General features: G+C 55.5%; 1 protein-coding gene across 1 annotated transcript in view; it reads right to left on the reverse strand.

Annotated features, from left to right (window-relative positions):
- Positions 1-5,113: 5,113 nt before the first annotated feature.
- The window catches only part of ZCCHC24 (zinc finger CCHC-type containing 24), a gene marked incomplete at its 3' end in the record, with an annotated part of 58,776 nt that continues 50,240 nt past the window's right edge, over positions 5,114-13,649 (reverse strand). Inside the window, exons 3-4 of the mRNA XM_079705889.1 lie at positions 13,295-13,459; positions 5,114-5,227 (exon numbers count right to left, since the gene is read on the reverse strand). Coding sequence (XP_079562015.1) covers positions 5,114-5,227; positions 13,295-13,459 — 279 coding nt within the window. The remainder of the gene's footprint in view (positions 5,228-13,294; positions 13,460-13,649) is intronic.

A 13,649-nucleotide genomic window follows, 5' to 3' on the forward strand; every position in this document is an offset into this window, starting at 1 on the left:
CGCTGTGCACCCCAAATAAGACAAGGGGTCCTGCTGCTGGAGTTGGCAGCCTCTGTTCCTGCCTGTTCACCACCCTTCCCCCATCCATGATCCCTGAGGCCAAGGACTTACCTTGTTTTCTCTGCTCCATCTCAGGGGCTACATGGAGACATGGGCTGGTCCACAGACATGTAGTTTGGCTATTTAATAAACTAGTTGCCAAAGTTTAAAAACTGGAGAGTTTCACATAACAGCCTAGTCCCCCCACCACTCCCCACCCCACCCCAGGTGGTGTATTCTTAGATGGTAGCAATTGGCTGAAGCCGAGGATGGGATGCCCTCCAGTGAGCTGGACGCCCCCTGCCCACGGCCTCCTCACGGCCATCACCATCCACCCCACAGGACCCTGAGGACCATTTCAAAGCCTGGTGTTTCTCAGCCGTGCACGTTGGACTGATCAGGGACTTTAAGAACCTGAGGACACCCAGGCCGGTTTCTCAAGCATCTCTGGGATGGACCAAGGCTGCCGTAGGCGATTCTGGTGAGCAGCCAGGTTGAGAACCACAAACGCGCTAATCCTGGGCTGCAGGGCTCCGTATGCAGGTGGATCCTTCAGGCCTGCTTCACCGTGGCTCCAGGCCCTGTGAGCCGTGACTTCCCGTCTACGGCCCCGGTCAAGAGCCCCACCTTGAGACAGCCCAGACAGGTCCTTGCTCAGAAGAAGGGCCCTCTGTTCCCTCTCCTGGGGACTTTCCAGGAGGCCCTGGACACTTGAGTTTGCTCACTGTGGGATGCCCAGCGTCTGAGGCCCAAATCAAATCCCTGTCTTGGCGAGAGGGCCAAGTGGGAGCTGCAGCTGCGAGGCCTCGGGCTGCCGTCTCCGAGGAAGATGCACTCCTATATATGGTCACCAGCAGTCCCATGGCGGAGCTAGCTGTGACTTAATGTGTCGACAATCTTGCCCAGTCTGGGGCCCCGCTTGGGGGGGGCTCTCGCCCCGGAGAGAGTGTCCGTTTGGGGACAGGGGGGCTGGGTGGAGGCAGGGCAAGGACAAGACGTTGCAGACGTGGGAGAGCGGGAGGGCAGCCCCAAGCCGCCCCTACCCAGCTCAGCACCCCCGAATCTGTGAAAACGTTCAGCTCCCTACCGATGCTCCGTGGAAACAAGGACACCCAGGAGCCTCTCTTGCTTTTAAAAGGTCTTTTAATACAGCATGAAAAGGCTATATTTCTATAGGTAGGCCGTATACAGGTTCTCCAGGAATAAGGCACACAACGGAATGCCATCCCGAGGGCGGCCCTCGGGAGAGGCCGGGAGGCTTCTCCACGCACCCTCCGAGCTGGCCCACGGGTTCTGTTTGTCTTTTTAGCTGGACACACACGTATTAACAGATACAGACACGGACAGGGTCACCACACAGGAGTGGGGGAGGTCGAACGGTGAGGTTGGCAACAGAGAGCGATGAGCTCCCCCAAAGGCCGGACGCCTCCCAAACTCCAGGGTTAGTTGTCACACTGGGCTACGATGTAGTGATGCTGGATTAAATATTCATTTAGAGTAGATTCAAGTCCATTAGATGTTGGAGGGCAGGTGTAAGGGCTCTGGGTGACAAATCCAAGTTCAAAGAGCATAGGGCACCGAGGCATGGCTCAGATGGCAAAGCTCCAAAGGGGGCGGCTGGAGAAGTCCGCCTCCTGCTTCCTCTTCCATCCTTGGGCCCTGCTGACTGGGAGCCCTGGACCAGGCCAAGGAGACCATCGTTGGAGCTGGCCGACCATGGTGGGGCTAGTTAGTCACACGCCCTCTCCTCCCCAGGCACACTCCTGCCCCCCACAAGTTTAATAACCATAATAACAAAATAATAATAAGAAGGTGCAAGAGAATGGATTATAATGCTGTGTTATCCTCAGCTGAAGAGGCTCGAAGGGCTCACCATTCCCTTTTTCACTAAGTATCTAATAATAGCTTCCCTTAAAAAAAGGCAGTACTTTCCCAAATACACATATGTATAAATACAGGACAAGAACATATTAATAATAAGTCTAAGCACTTGAATAATATGCTGGCTACTTAATACTGATATTTTTATCCAGGGAAAACAACAGAGAATAACAATAATATGGCTTAAAGAATTGCAAAGTTTTTTTTCCTCATCAGAATTATGTACCAACTTCATATAATAATCTATGTAGACAATATTTCCTTCTTAATGTAATTCAGTTGCAGACTTTTTACAGACCAAAGCATAGTAAAAAATCAACCCCCCCCCAAAAAAAACCAACAGGAAAAAGAGAAAAGTTCTCACCATAAATATTTTCTTGCAGCTCAACCAGAAGGTTTGCAAAAAATACTTCCAGAAATCTTCATTTGATATTTTATTGCCCTCCTGAAAGCTCTGAAGTTTTGAAAATGCCTCTCTTTTTGTTTACTTTAATCTCAAAAATCAGGCAATCATATTTTTCTTTTCTTTTTCTTTTTTTTAAAAAAGCCCTCAAATATATACAGACAAAAATCACTGTGAAGATTTTTCGGGAGAAGGTAACAAATTCAGTGTTGTGAGAAAAATTGGAAACCATGCAGAAATTTTAACATCCATGAATTTTCGTTTCAAAATACACACATAGTATTTTTTCTTTAAAAAAAAAAGGAATTCTGTGTCAAGTATAACTCAAAATAAATACAAATTCACAAGTAGAACTATTGAATACTTCATATGGGGTAAACACCGTTCTCTCCCAACTGGATCGCTAGATCTACTAACTGCAAGCGATTGTCCCTTTGAACGTACTAAAACCACACAATTTCTTGTCTCCTGGGTGCCCAGGCCCTCTGAGCACTTGATTCTCACAGCACCAGCCCGGACAGCAGTGGCTTTCGCTGAGCACACAGAGCTCCCAAATTCAGCCAAACAGTGCAGGAGGGGGCGGTGTGGAAGGGCTGCCTCATAGGGAGGGCCCAGCCCCTGCGGTGGCCAGCTCTGCACAGATGGCAAGGGCAATGGCTGCCAGCTGGACAAGCTCACTGCAAAGGTCACTTTGGGGTGATATTCCTTCTCCGCTTGGCCTGTGGAAGGCCCTGGCCTCCAGGGGTCTGGAGCCTGGGTTCTTTCTAGGGTGTGGGCTTCCCCCACGACTGCAGCCCAGGTACCTGAGGCCAAGGTCCCCCTGTGGAGCCAGGTCCCTGGAAGTGTTGGGACCTGGTCCTCGCAGCAGAGACCAGCACACTGCCCACCACTGCGAATGTTCTCGTTAGCAGGGCACTAGGATGACTGACAGTAACAGCTTCTCCTTGGGGACAGAGAGCCCTGGAACAGGCTGACTCTGGCTCACCTTGACACCGTGGAGCAGGCAGGGAGCAGCTGGGAGGGATTCCTCAGGGGGCGGTGAGCGTGTTCACAGTCAGGGCAGGCCGGAGGGAGGCCGCTACGGGGCTCAGGCTGGAGCAAATACACCCTTCTTAAATGCTCAGAGGGCATGCCCCCCACCCCGCCCAAATCTACCCTGCAGCCCTCTGGCTGCAAATGCACTAACTCCATCTCTTCGACTCACTCCCTGGACCCCTGATTAACACTTTGCTGTAACTCCTCAGTTGTACAAAGCATTTTCATTTGAAAACAAAAGGCAACTGGACACGGGTTGGGTGTCCTTGAGCCGTGGTAAACACTGAATTTCAGGCCCATTTCGTGGTCTGATTTTTTTTTTCCACAGAGGCATAATGTTAGGGCAAAATCAAGTGACCCAGCTCTGACAGCCGGATCCCCTGGGAGAAAGGAAGGGTGATGCGACAATAAAAATAGGACTTCTCACTGGGGAGCGAGCGAAGAGGAAGGCGATCCCCCCGCTAGCCAGGACAACGTCGCCCTGACCAGTGCGAGCGCCAAGAGGCCTCCCCCCGCCTTGGGAGGTAGGAATCATTGTCCCCACTTTGCAAACGAGAGGTTCTGTAGCTTGTCTTGGGGTGGGGGAAACCCTCTCCTTCACGTTTGCAGGGTAGGGGACAAGAGGCAGGGCTGGGCCTGCAGGGGCGACAGGGGAGGACTTCTTAAGTGACCGACTGACGGGTGATACTGGGGGTACGGGACCTGGGGATACTGTCCAAATAAAGCTTTCTGCTCCAGGAGACGGCACACAGCCAGGCTGAATCCCAGAACATCAGAACAGAAACGGGCCTCTCGTCTCTCTGCTGTCACTCTCTCACTTAACGAGTAGCGAAGCAGAGAGATGAGAATCCTTCCCAGGCTCCACAGTGTGTCGGTGGTGAGGCCAGCATTAACACCGGGGTCCTTGATCTGCCAGGCCTGTGTCCTTCCTGCCAGAGTGGCTTCCCTGCTGGGTCCTGTAGCCTCCATCAGGGGGTGGCCCCCTAGCGTGGGTGGGAGGGGAGGGAGAAGGGAAGGGAATGGGGCTGACAAAATCCAAGCAAGTGTGGGTAGTATGTGCTGGGAGAGGAGGAGGCATTGCCTGATGTGCCCCAGGTCACACCTTGGAACACTGTCCAACATTCAGTGCCTCCCCATGCCTGACCTCTGGGTCTATGCGGGGGGGGCAGGGTGTGGCGCCCAGGTGCAATGCCAGTGACGGCAGAGGCGGTCAGGTTTGGGGCTCAAAGTGGCAGGGGGCAGAGATGCCCGCTCCCCAGCAGCTGCGAGAACAGGTGTCAGCTTGCCATGAGTGCTGACTTAGACAGAAAATTAGGGCTTTCTAAGAGTGGCTTTTCACACAGGGCAAACTGGAAGGTTCTGGGTGGGAAAAGGTGGCCTGGCCGGTCTTGGGGAGACAGTCCCCTGCAGGCTCTGGGATTCACAGTAAATTTAGTGCACTCGTGGCCAATATAAGGCTGCTCACCCCAAAGGGAGTCTCAGAGGAGAGCCTGCGGGGACACCAAGGGCTCTGTGTGGTCCTGTGCGCTGACCTCTGCTTGCCCTATTCCCTCCACACAGACCCAGGGCCCCCCGTAGAGAGTCGCAGAGACCTGGCCTTCTGGGGGCGCAGCTACGTCAGTAACACTGTTTGTCAACATACATGAGCCAAGAGCCCACCCCCTAGACCTGTAAGCCTGCGAGGACGCCCCCGCGTGCACACAGGGGACACGCAGGGGGGTGGCGTCTTTTCTGGCTGGCAGGAGGGCGGCCGGGTCATTGCACGCGCCGGCAGTAGTAGCCCAGCACCTTGCACTTCTCGCACAGGTGCTGGGGGTGCTCCTTGCTCTGGTCGGACACATCCAGGCCATCGGGCTTCTCCAGGGGTCTCTGTAGAGAGGAAGGAGGAAGCGGGCCCAAGGGTGGGGAGGAGGGGGCGGAAAGAAAGAAATACCAGAGGAGCAGGGAGAGTGAGGCAGGTGCGGAGAGAGGCAGAGAGTGCTCGAGACAGACAGACAGACAGACAGGAGGAGGGAGACAGACAGGGAGGGCCCAGAGAGAGAGCGCAGGCGTCTGTAATCAGAGGTTGTTTCCCAAAGCGCCCAGGACCCTTCCTGCTTCTCGCCTGCTGCAGGCAACCCAAGTGTCCTGCGTCCTGCATCCTGGGAGGCATAGGCTGAGGCCTTGGGCTGGGGCCAGTGCTTTGGGAGGAGGTCTTGCACACAGAGCACCAGGTCTAGATGCCACTTTGCCCCCCAACTCCACCCCCGCCAGTACTCTCTGAGCAGCCACCACCTGAAGCTCACGAATGCCCGAGACAGAGGCAGCACAGCGGGGCACAGACATTATCCAGATGAAGAAACTGAGGCCCAGCGCAAGGGAGACCCAAGCCGCATCTCCTGATTCCCAGCATCCACTGCTTCTTCCCAGGCCACTTGTCACCACCACACCTGCTCCTGTGGCCTCAAGACTCAAGGGAAGTTTAACCTGGATGGGGTCACAGTGTTTCAGGCTTCGGGTTAGCGAGCCCTCAGCTCTGTGATGTCAGCAGCCAGTGTTCTGATTCATCCCACATCCCAGGGCCTGGCACAGTGCCTGCCCGTTAGTGGAGTGGCTAGGTGTTTCTGAACAGGGAAACTGAGGTCCAGAGAAGGGAGGTGACTTGCCAGACCTCTGAGGCTACTCACTCACGGTGTGGCCTCAGAGAGCCTCGGTTTCCACATCTGTAAAGTGGGCCATTGTTGCAGCTTGTTTACAGGGTGGAGTCAGATGTCTAGATGCTTGTAAACTGAGTGGCGTTTGGCACGTACAAGCACATTTCTGTTACGCAGGGGGCTTCCCTGCTCCCTCTGTACCTCGCATCCTGGCTCTCAAAAGCGAGCTTGTTTCTCTGGAAAATGTACGGAGATTATTAGGCACACCTCCCGAGGCAGACGGTTTCTTGGCTGGCAGCCGTAGCCCCAGCCCAGACCCCCTACCTGTAGCAGGGTCCTCTGCATGGACTCGGGGGGACTCAAAGGAAGCTGATCAGGGCCAGCTGGGAGCCACTTGCCGAGGACAGGGGGCAGGAACTGCAGGCTGGTGTGGGCCAAGGGAGCCTTAGTGCCAGTGACTAGGACCCAGAATGGTCCTGGAGGGAAGCTGAGCATGAGCGCTACCCCCTGGACAGGCTGCAAACTGCTCAAAAGTAGCGCACCAACTTTTCTGCCTGATTATGCAGTGCCTGGCCTGAAGCTGACACTCAGAGCAGAGAATGGATGAGTCAGAGGGCTCTAGAAAGTGAGTGTATGGACTGTGGGTGGGCAGGTTCTGATCCAGGGTCATAAAGCCCATCCCTGTGCTTCCAGGCCTAAAGCCACACTGGGAAGACATGGAAATAGGGCAGGAGCCTTGGCTTCATCTCAGTAAGCTTTCAATGACTGGCTTTCCTGGCCAGGGGAAAAGAGAAAGAGTTTGGCTTCATGTCAGACCTGGGCTCAAACTACCTACGAGCTGTGTGACCTTGGGCAAGCCACCTGACCTCTCTGATCCTCCCCTTCATCATCTGTAAAAGGAGATGTCAGTAACACTTTTCTCACGAGACTGTTGTTACAACTCAAGAAAGATCACAAATAGAAAGTGCTTAGCACATAAAAGTTATTAATGCTGTTTATTATTATTACTAATAGGAGGGGAATACCAGCTGGTAGAGGGCCACTGAAAGTTGAAGCCATAATTCCAAGCTGAAAGACCTGGGAAGGTCACATCCCCTGCCCTCCAAACATCTTGATGCACACCTACAGTATCCCAGGGCATGGCTTGCACACCCCGGTGCTGGAGAGCTACCTGGCGGCTGAGCTCACCGGCTCAGCCCATTGCCTGCACTGTAAGAAGCACTTCACGATCTTGGGCTGAAGTCTGGGTCCCTGTACGCCCATCCCAGTGATCCCAGCCACACAGGGGCCATGCAGACTCTCTGCTGGCCCCCATAGGTCTGATGTGAGCAGCTCTGAAGTCTTCCCTCCCCCAGACCAAATCCAGCCTGATGTCCTGCTCCCCTCCCGGACTCTTCATGCTGGCCGGAGCCCCTCCCTGAACCCGTCTTCCAAGTGGGGCCGGAGAGACCAGAGCAAGCAGGCCTGACACCACCCTTGCTCCCTGTGGTTTACACTTTGCAAAGCACGGCCACATAAATCATACAACCTAACGTCCTGTGAGGGGCATATTAACATCCTCATATATTACAGATGAGGAAACCGAGGCTCCAAGACATTAAAGGCTTTGCCAGAGGCCTGCAGCTTTACCTACCTGCCAAGGGCTGTTGGGAGAGAACTTTCTCCTTTAGAACCTTAGCTTGCCCTTCTGTAACTTGGGTTGGGGGGGGTTTAATAACATTTGCTGTACGTGTGATAGGGAGAGAAGTAAATGAGATGACTGTCTTAAGGTAGTTTCTAACCATAAAGAGCTCTGTAAGACTCTGTAATTGCTGTGTGACCTCTTGCAAGTCACTTAACCTCTCTGTGCCTCAATTTTTCTCCTCTACACAATGGGCTAATAAGCGTACCTCCTTGATAGGGTTGTTGTGAAGAGTAAATAAGTTAATATATGCAAAGTTTTTAGAACAGTGCCTGGTACATAAAGAGCAGTGCTGATCAGTATTAATATCATGTATTATTGCTATTATTATCCTGTAGATGGAGCAGGCTGGGAACAGGAGAACCAGCTGAGTCCCTGTGGAAATGCACTTGCAACATCCGGGCCATCCCCGCTCCTTGGCCGTGACCCTGTCAGCGCCCCTTCCCTCCACGGGTCCTGGCTCAGCCCTGCCCAGGCACTGGGTGGAGGAGGTTGGGGAAGCTGTCAAGGCGACTCCCCTCTGCTGCGGAGGGAAAAACAGTCAGCAGCTGGGATTGATCACCCCAGGGCCATCCCCACCCCCCGCAGTGAGGCAAAGCCCATTAGTGTTTTCTTCTCATGGGGGGCAGGGCTGGCAGGGGGGAACCGCAGCTGGAGACTGACGGGAAACAGATGTGGTAGGGGAGGGAGGGGAGGGGAAGTGGAGGGTTCTCAGGAGATGGATACCACACAGGTCAGAGCTCAGGGGGCAGGAGAAATAAAGCAACCCCTCTCCACCATGGGGGGCAGGGAGAGTATGGGGGGACAGAGGTTCTGAGCCCCTCCTCTCAGCTCTTCAAAGGCTCCTGACTGCTGGGGAGCCCAGCAGGGCCACCACCCCCTCTGCCCTCAGCCCAGCTTGCCACTTCCCTGAGGGAGAAGAGCCCTGTGACAGGAGATTGGGGGGTGAGGCAAGGGGAGACCCGGTCCCAGGCCCCCCTGACTGGCTGAGTGACCTTGCTCAAATCCCATCTCCTCTCTGGGCCTCAGTCTCCCCGCTGCACACAGTAGGTGCTCAACAAACAAGGGCTGAATGACGAGGAGAAGGAAAAGCCAAGCCACACGCACTTGGAAGATTCTTCCTCACTGGGCCTGGGAGACTCTAATCCTGAGTATGGAGACGGGGAGGTGATGGTCGGGGAAGCTGCACTTGGACTGAGCTTCGCAGGATGGAGACGAAGCAGGAGAGGCCACTTCCAGCCTGGGGGATGGGGGTACGGCCCCGGCATCATGGAAGGGGTGCTAGGGCAATACAGGGGTGCGGCCAAGGAGGCTGGAGCCACAGTGGGGAGTTGGGTCCTGGTGGACTTGGGTGCATGGCCTGGGTCCTGCCTCTCTGATTAGGTCACAGAGGTGTGAGAGTCATAAGGACTGAGCCTCCCAGACTCCCAGCACAGCCCCAAGCACCATACGTCTGAGCCCCTGCAGGAACTGGCCCATTCCCAGCTCCCCTCCCCAGCCAGCCACCCTGACCTGCCCTTGCTGTTCCCCCTGCCCCCACTTCCCCCGGGCCACTCATCTGTCCCCTCCAGGCTCCATGTTGTCCTCCAGCCCCAAACTTGCTCCCTCTTCATGAGTTCCAGCTTCTCTACTGACCTTGGGTAAGTCACTTATGCCCTTTGCCTTAGTTTCCTCCTCTGTAAAATGGGGAGACAATAGAACTGACCTCATGGGGTGGCTGAGAGGATGAAGGCATAAAATACGCAGAGGAGTGCCTGGCCACCGCACACTGCTGTCACAATTTTCCCAATTCCTGCCAGAGTCTCCAGAGACTGAGACGCACCTACAGCACCCCTCCTCTCTCCTGTGCTCGGAGCCCAGCCCAGCGCTTTGCTCCAGCCCACGCAGTTCGGGGGGCGTGAGCTGGGACACCAACGGAGGCCTGCCTGGCCTCAGGGCCAGGCTCCAGACACAGGTGCAAGTTCAACGCCAAGGCACCACTTCCACGTGGGGGCCCTGGAAAGGCCACGTGGCTTCTCAGGACAGCACGTTCCCTCCCAGTGAACAGGACAGCCGGTCTGAGGGCAGAGCACACATGAAGGGTGTGCAGGGGCTCAGCAAACGGCACCCGGAGGGTGACCACACCTGCGACTCAGAGCAGGAGTTCTCTGAACGCCAGTTGCTAACCCTGTCTGATGGAATCCTGTCCCTTGGGTTGGAGAGGAAGCTCCTGGAAAGCCAGGCAGCCCCCTGACCTTCGTCTTCCTTCAGAGCCTGCACAGACCTGGCGAGCAGCCGTCAACAAAGTGTGTCCAGTGAGAGAAAGTAGGAACCCCTCTGACAGCATGGGCCACGCACAAGGGCCCCGGGAGAGCAGAGTTCAACGAGGGCGAGTGAGCTGACAGTCAGACATGTGGGGAGGTGCTTCTGAACTGGGGTTCCAGACCTGCTCAGGAATTGCCAGGAAGACTTCAGGATCCAGGATGCTGTGGCTCCTTTACACCGCCCGCCTTCAGCCCCAGCCCCGACGTGCTCCTACAACACTATGTGCATATCATGTGCTCTGTGCCCAGCCACTGGGTCATCAAGCCTGTCTTGGCGCTCTAGGGCCTTGGTGTCTCCCTTGGTGCCATTAGGTTGTGGGCCAGGCCCGCTGCACTAAGGAGCCCCTTGTCCACTGGGCTGCATGGCCAGCTTCCCATCTATTTGCCTGTGTGCCACAGTGTGGGTGATGGGAACCATGGAAACCCTTGGGGGCAGGAGGATGGAGAGTCTGCAAACAGAGGCAAAGGAGGCCTGCACGAGGGTCATAAAATCACAAAATGTTTCAACAAGAGTCCTCTTGGACAACTCCCAGATGCTCCTAGTAGGATAAAGACCAAATTCCGTGCCATGGCCTCTGAGCCAGCCCAAGGCAGCCCGGCCCCTCCTTCCGCACTCTGCTTCACCCCTCAGCTCCTCCAGTGCTCGGCTTGGCCCTGTCCTCTCCACTCTGCACGTGCTGTTCCCTCACCAGAAGCGCACCCTCCCCTCTCTGCCACTCCCACCCCAGCCCCCTTCCTCTGCTGACCCTCCACTGCCTCTCGGAGTTCAGCCTGACGTCACTGCCTCTGGGGATCCTCCCCCACCCTCCTGCCTCCCTTTCCCTGTGGCCTCCTCTGCCCCCCTGCTCCTGCCATCCCTCTTGGTGACTCAGCTTACACAGGGAAGGCTCGCCCCACCCCCGCTCCCCATACCCCAACTACCTCACCAGAGTGACCGTATCTCCCACCATCCCCTCAGCCACAGCCTGGACTTGGCCTTCAGAAACCTGCTCTCTGTCGGGCTCTCAGCTCCTGCACTCCCCCCAGTCCTGGCCCCGCCTCTCCATCAGGGCCCCTCTGGCTTCCCTTCCCACCCGTCTAGCTCACAGCCCAGGACCACACTCTTCCAACATCACACCTGACTCTTTGACCTCTTCCCTCTGAAACACTCATCTGGCACACCTCTGTCCCCGAGCCCCTGTAACACCATCTCTGGCCCACACCTGTGCAGTGAACAGTACTGGCCAAGTCACAGAACTGGGCTGACGGCTTGGGTGACAGTTATGATCTCGAAGCTCCCCCTGGGCTGGCATGCTGCTTGCCAGTCTGGCTATGTTTCTCTAGTAGGTTCGCTTCCTCCCTTGTCCTTCCCCAAGCCCACCACACCCCTCCTCACTCTGACTTTTAGCTGAAAACCTCGTGTCCCATTTCACTGAGAAAACAGAAGCCCTGGAAGTGAGGTCCCCCTTCTCTGCACCATCAAACCCACGACCCTCCCCAATCATCCCCCACCTCCCTCCCTCCTGGGCTGGTGATAAGGCATCGCCCTCTTGTCCCCTTATCATCAGCCTTTTGTTTTCTTCTGGGTCTTCCTCATTTGCCTATAATGGGCTCCAGCCTCTCTCATCTTCAGAACACCCATCTCAATGCCACCATCCCTACTCTAGCTACTGTCCCATTTCTCTGCTTCTCTCCACAATCAATGCCCTTTGCAAAAGTGGACAGTGAAGGTATTTCCTCTGCGGCCTGGCCCAGGGAATCTCCGCCACCACGAACACTGCCCTGGCCGACAGATCCGCTGTGAATTAACATCTCCCCTCTGCCTCATGTCCGACCTAAAGGGCATCGGCTTCAGTGGCTCTCAGAGCTTGGTGGCAGCTCAAAAAGTCCTCCAGGTAAAAGTGATGCCCCCAAAGTTTCGGGATCACCTCCTATTACCAAACCTCAAGGGCCCTTCTCCATGGTCATTACACCTGACATCTCAGCACCAGCCACCACCTGTGCCACCCTCCCACCTCCAGGACTCCACGCTCCTTGGTCCTCCTCCTCTCTGGATGCTTCTCCTCCATCTGACCTCTGAACGCTGGGATTCCACAACACACGGTCTGGGGAATCCCTTCGCTACTTTGCCCACATTCTGCAGGAAATCTCATCATTCCCTAAATACCTTTAGGCCAATGGTACCCAATTACCGGTGAACCACCTTGACTTCTCATACGAGCTTCAGAATAACAAACCCAACTGCCCTCTTGACATCTTGACCTGGATTTTCAGGAACAGCTCAAATGTAGCATGTATTAGAGATCTCTTGCCTTTATCTAGAACACCTATGTCCCATCCCCCCAGCCCAGGCTGCCCACCTTGGTAACGACCACCTCCATCCACTCAGGCGCTCAAGCCAGAGTGTGATTGTTCTCCTGGACTCCTGGCCCCCCCTCACCTTTCACATCCCATCCCGTGATGCTCTGTGTTGGACCCAGATCCAGAGCCACCACCTTAGTTCAGACCTCCTTCGGTTCGCCCGGGACTATGGCCATGGCTTTCCTGCTGGTCTCCCCAGTCTCCCAGCCCCTCTAGGCCAGTCTCTACACACAACCAAAGCAATCATCTCAAAATGAAGCCGAAAGCCCTGTTGCTGGGGGCTTTCTTGTAGGGCCCCCCCAAATTCCTCTGGTGACTGCTCCATTTAGCTCTCCCATATCTCCCACTCCACTCTCCTGTTCCTTCACTGAGCTTTCAGCCTTGAGCATCTCCAGTCCAACAGCCTCAGGGCATTAGCAGTTGCTGTACCCTCTTCCTAGGATGGCCATCCTCCCTCTTGTGACAGGTCTAGCTTCCTCCCCTGCTTCAGGCCCCAGAGTAAATGCCGCCTCCTCTCTGCAGCCTGCAGTAAGTGAGTGCTGCCTGGGACGAGCTGCCTCAACCCCCTCCCAGCAGGGCAGGCCGGCCCTTGGCCACCAGCCCCGTTGCACAGTATCTGGCACCCAGTAGCCACCTTGTAAACATGCGCCAACTGGGCGAAGAACCAACAAAATGCACTTTTCTACAGCATCCCGCTGCCTGTGCATCCCTCTTTGTGTCACGGTTGCAGTTCGTTACTTTCAAAATTCACTGGGGTCTGTGGTCTCAGGTTCTTCATACAGTTGCCCCTTTATCTTCCTTCCCTTCCTGGAGAAACAGGCCCTCTCCTCCCCACTTCCTATGAGACAAGGAAAGAAAGGGCTAACTTGGATAGATCTGGTCTCGTCCCCATCTTATGAAGGAGCAAACTGAGGCTCAGTGAGGGAAAAGGTCACCCTCCCCTGCTGCTCCCCGTTCCCCCACCCCTCGCCCGGCTCACCTGCTTGTGTGGGTACACGTTGATGTGGCACTTGATGCACTCCTGCCCCATATTGGCCCAGGAGTTCCCGCTCATCCATTTTCTCTTGCACTTGGGACACTTGTACTCGCCGAAGCAGCGCTTTTTGCCCTGGTACGGGGTCAGACCCTCGCCTTTGGGGCGTGCCTAGAGGACAGGAAGCAAACACAGGGATTTGGGTCCAACAGGCCAAAATGATGCCCCACAGGGGTCCTCATGGTTTCCCTCTTTAGCCTTCATGCCCTGTGTCCCCATGTGCCGGACACCTTTTGTCCCCAGTCCAGAGAACACCAGAGTCACCCTCAGAGCACACGTGGGAATCCCAAGGCTGGGAGAC

Source organism: Hyperoodon ampullatus, assembly GCF_949752795.1.
Source record: "Hyperoodon ampullatus genome assembly, chromosome: 1".
In the NCBI taxonomy this organism is placed as follows: domain Eukaryota; kingdom Metazoa; phylum Chordata; class Mammalia; order Artiodactyla; family Ziphiidae; genus Hyperoodon; species Hyperoodon ampullatus.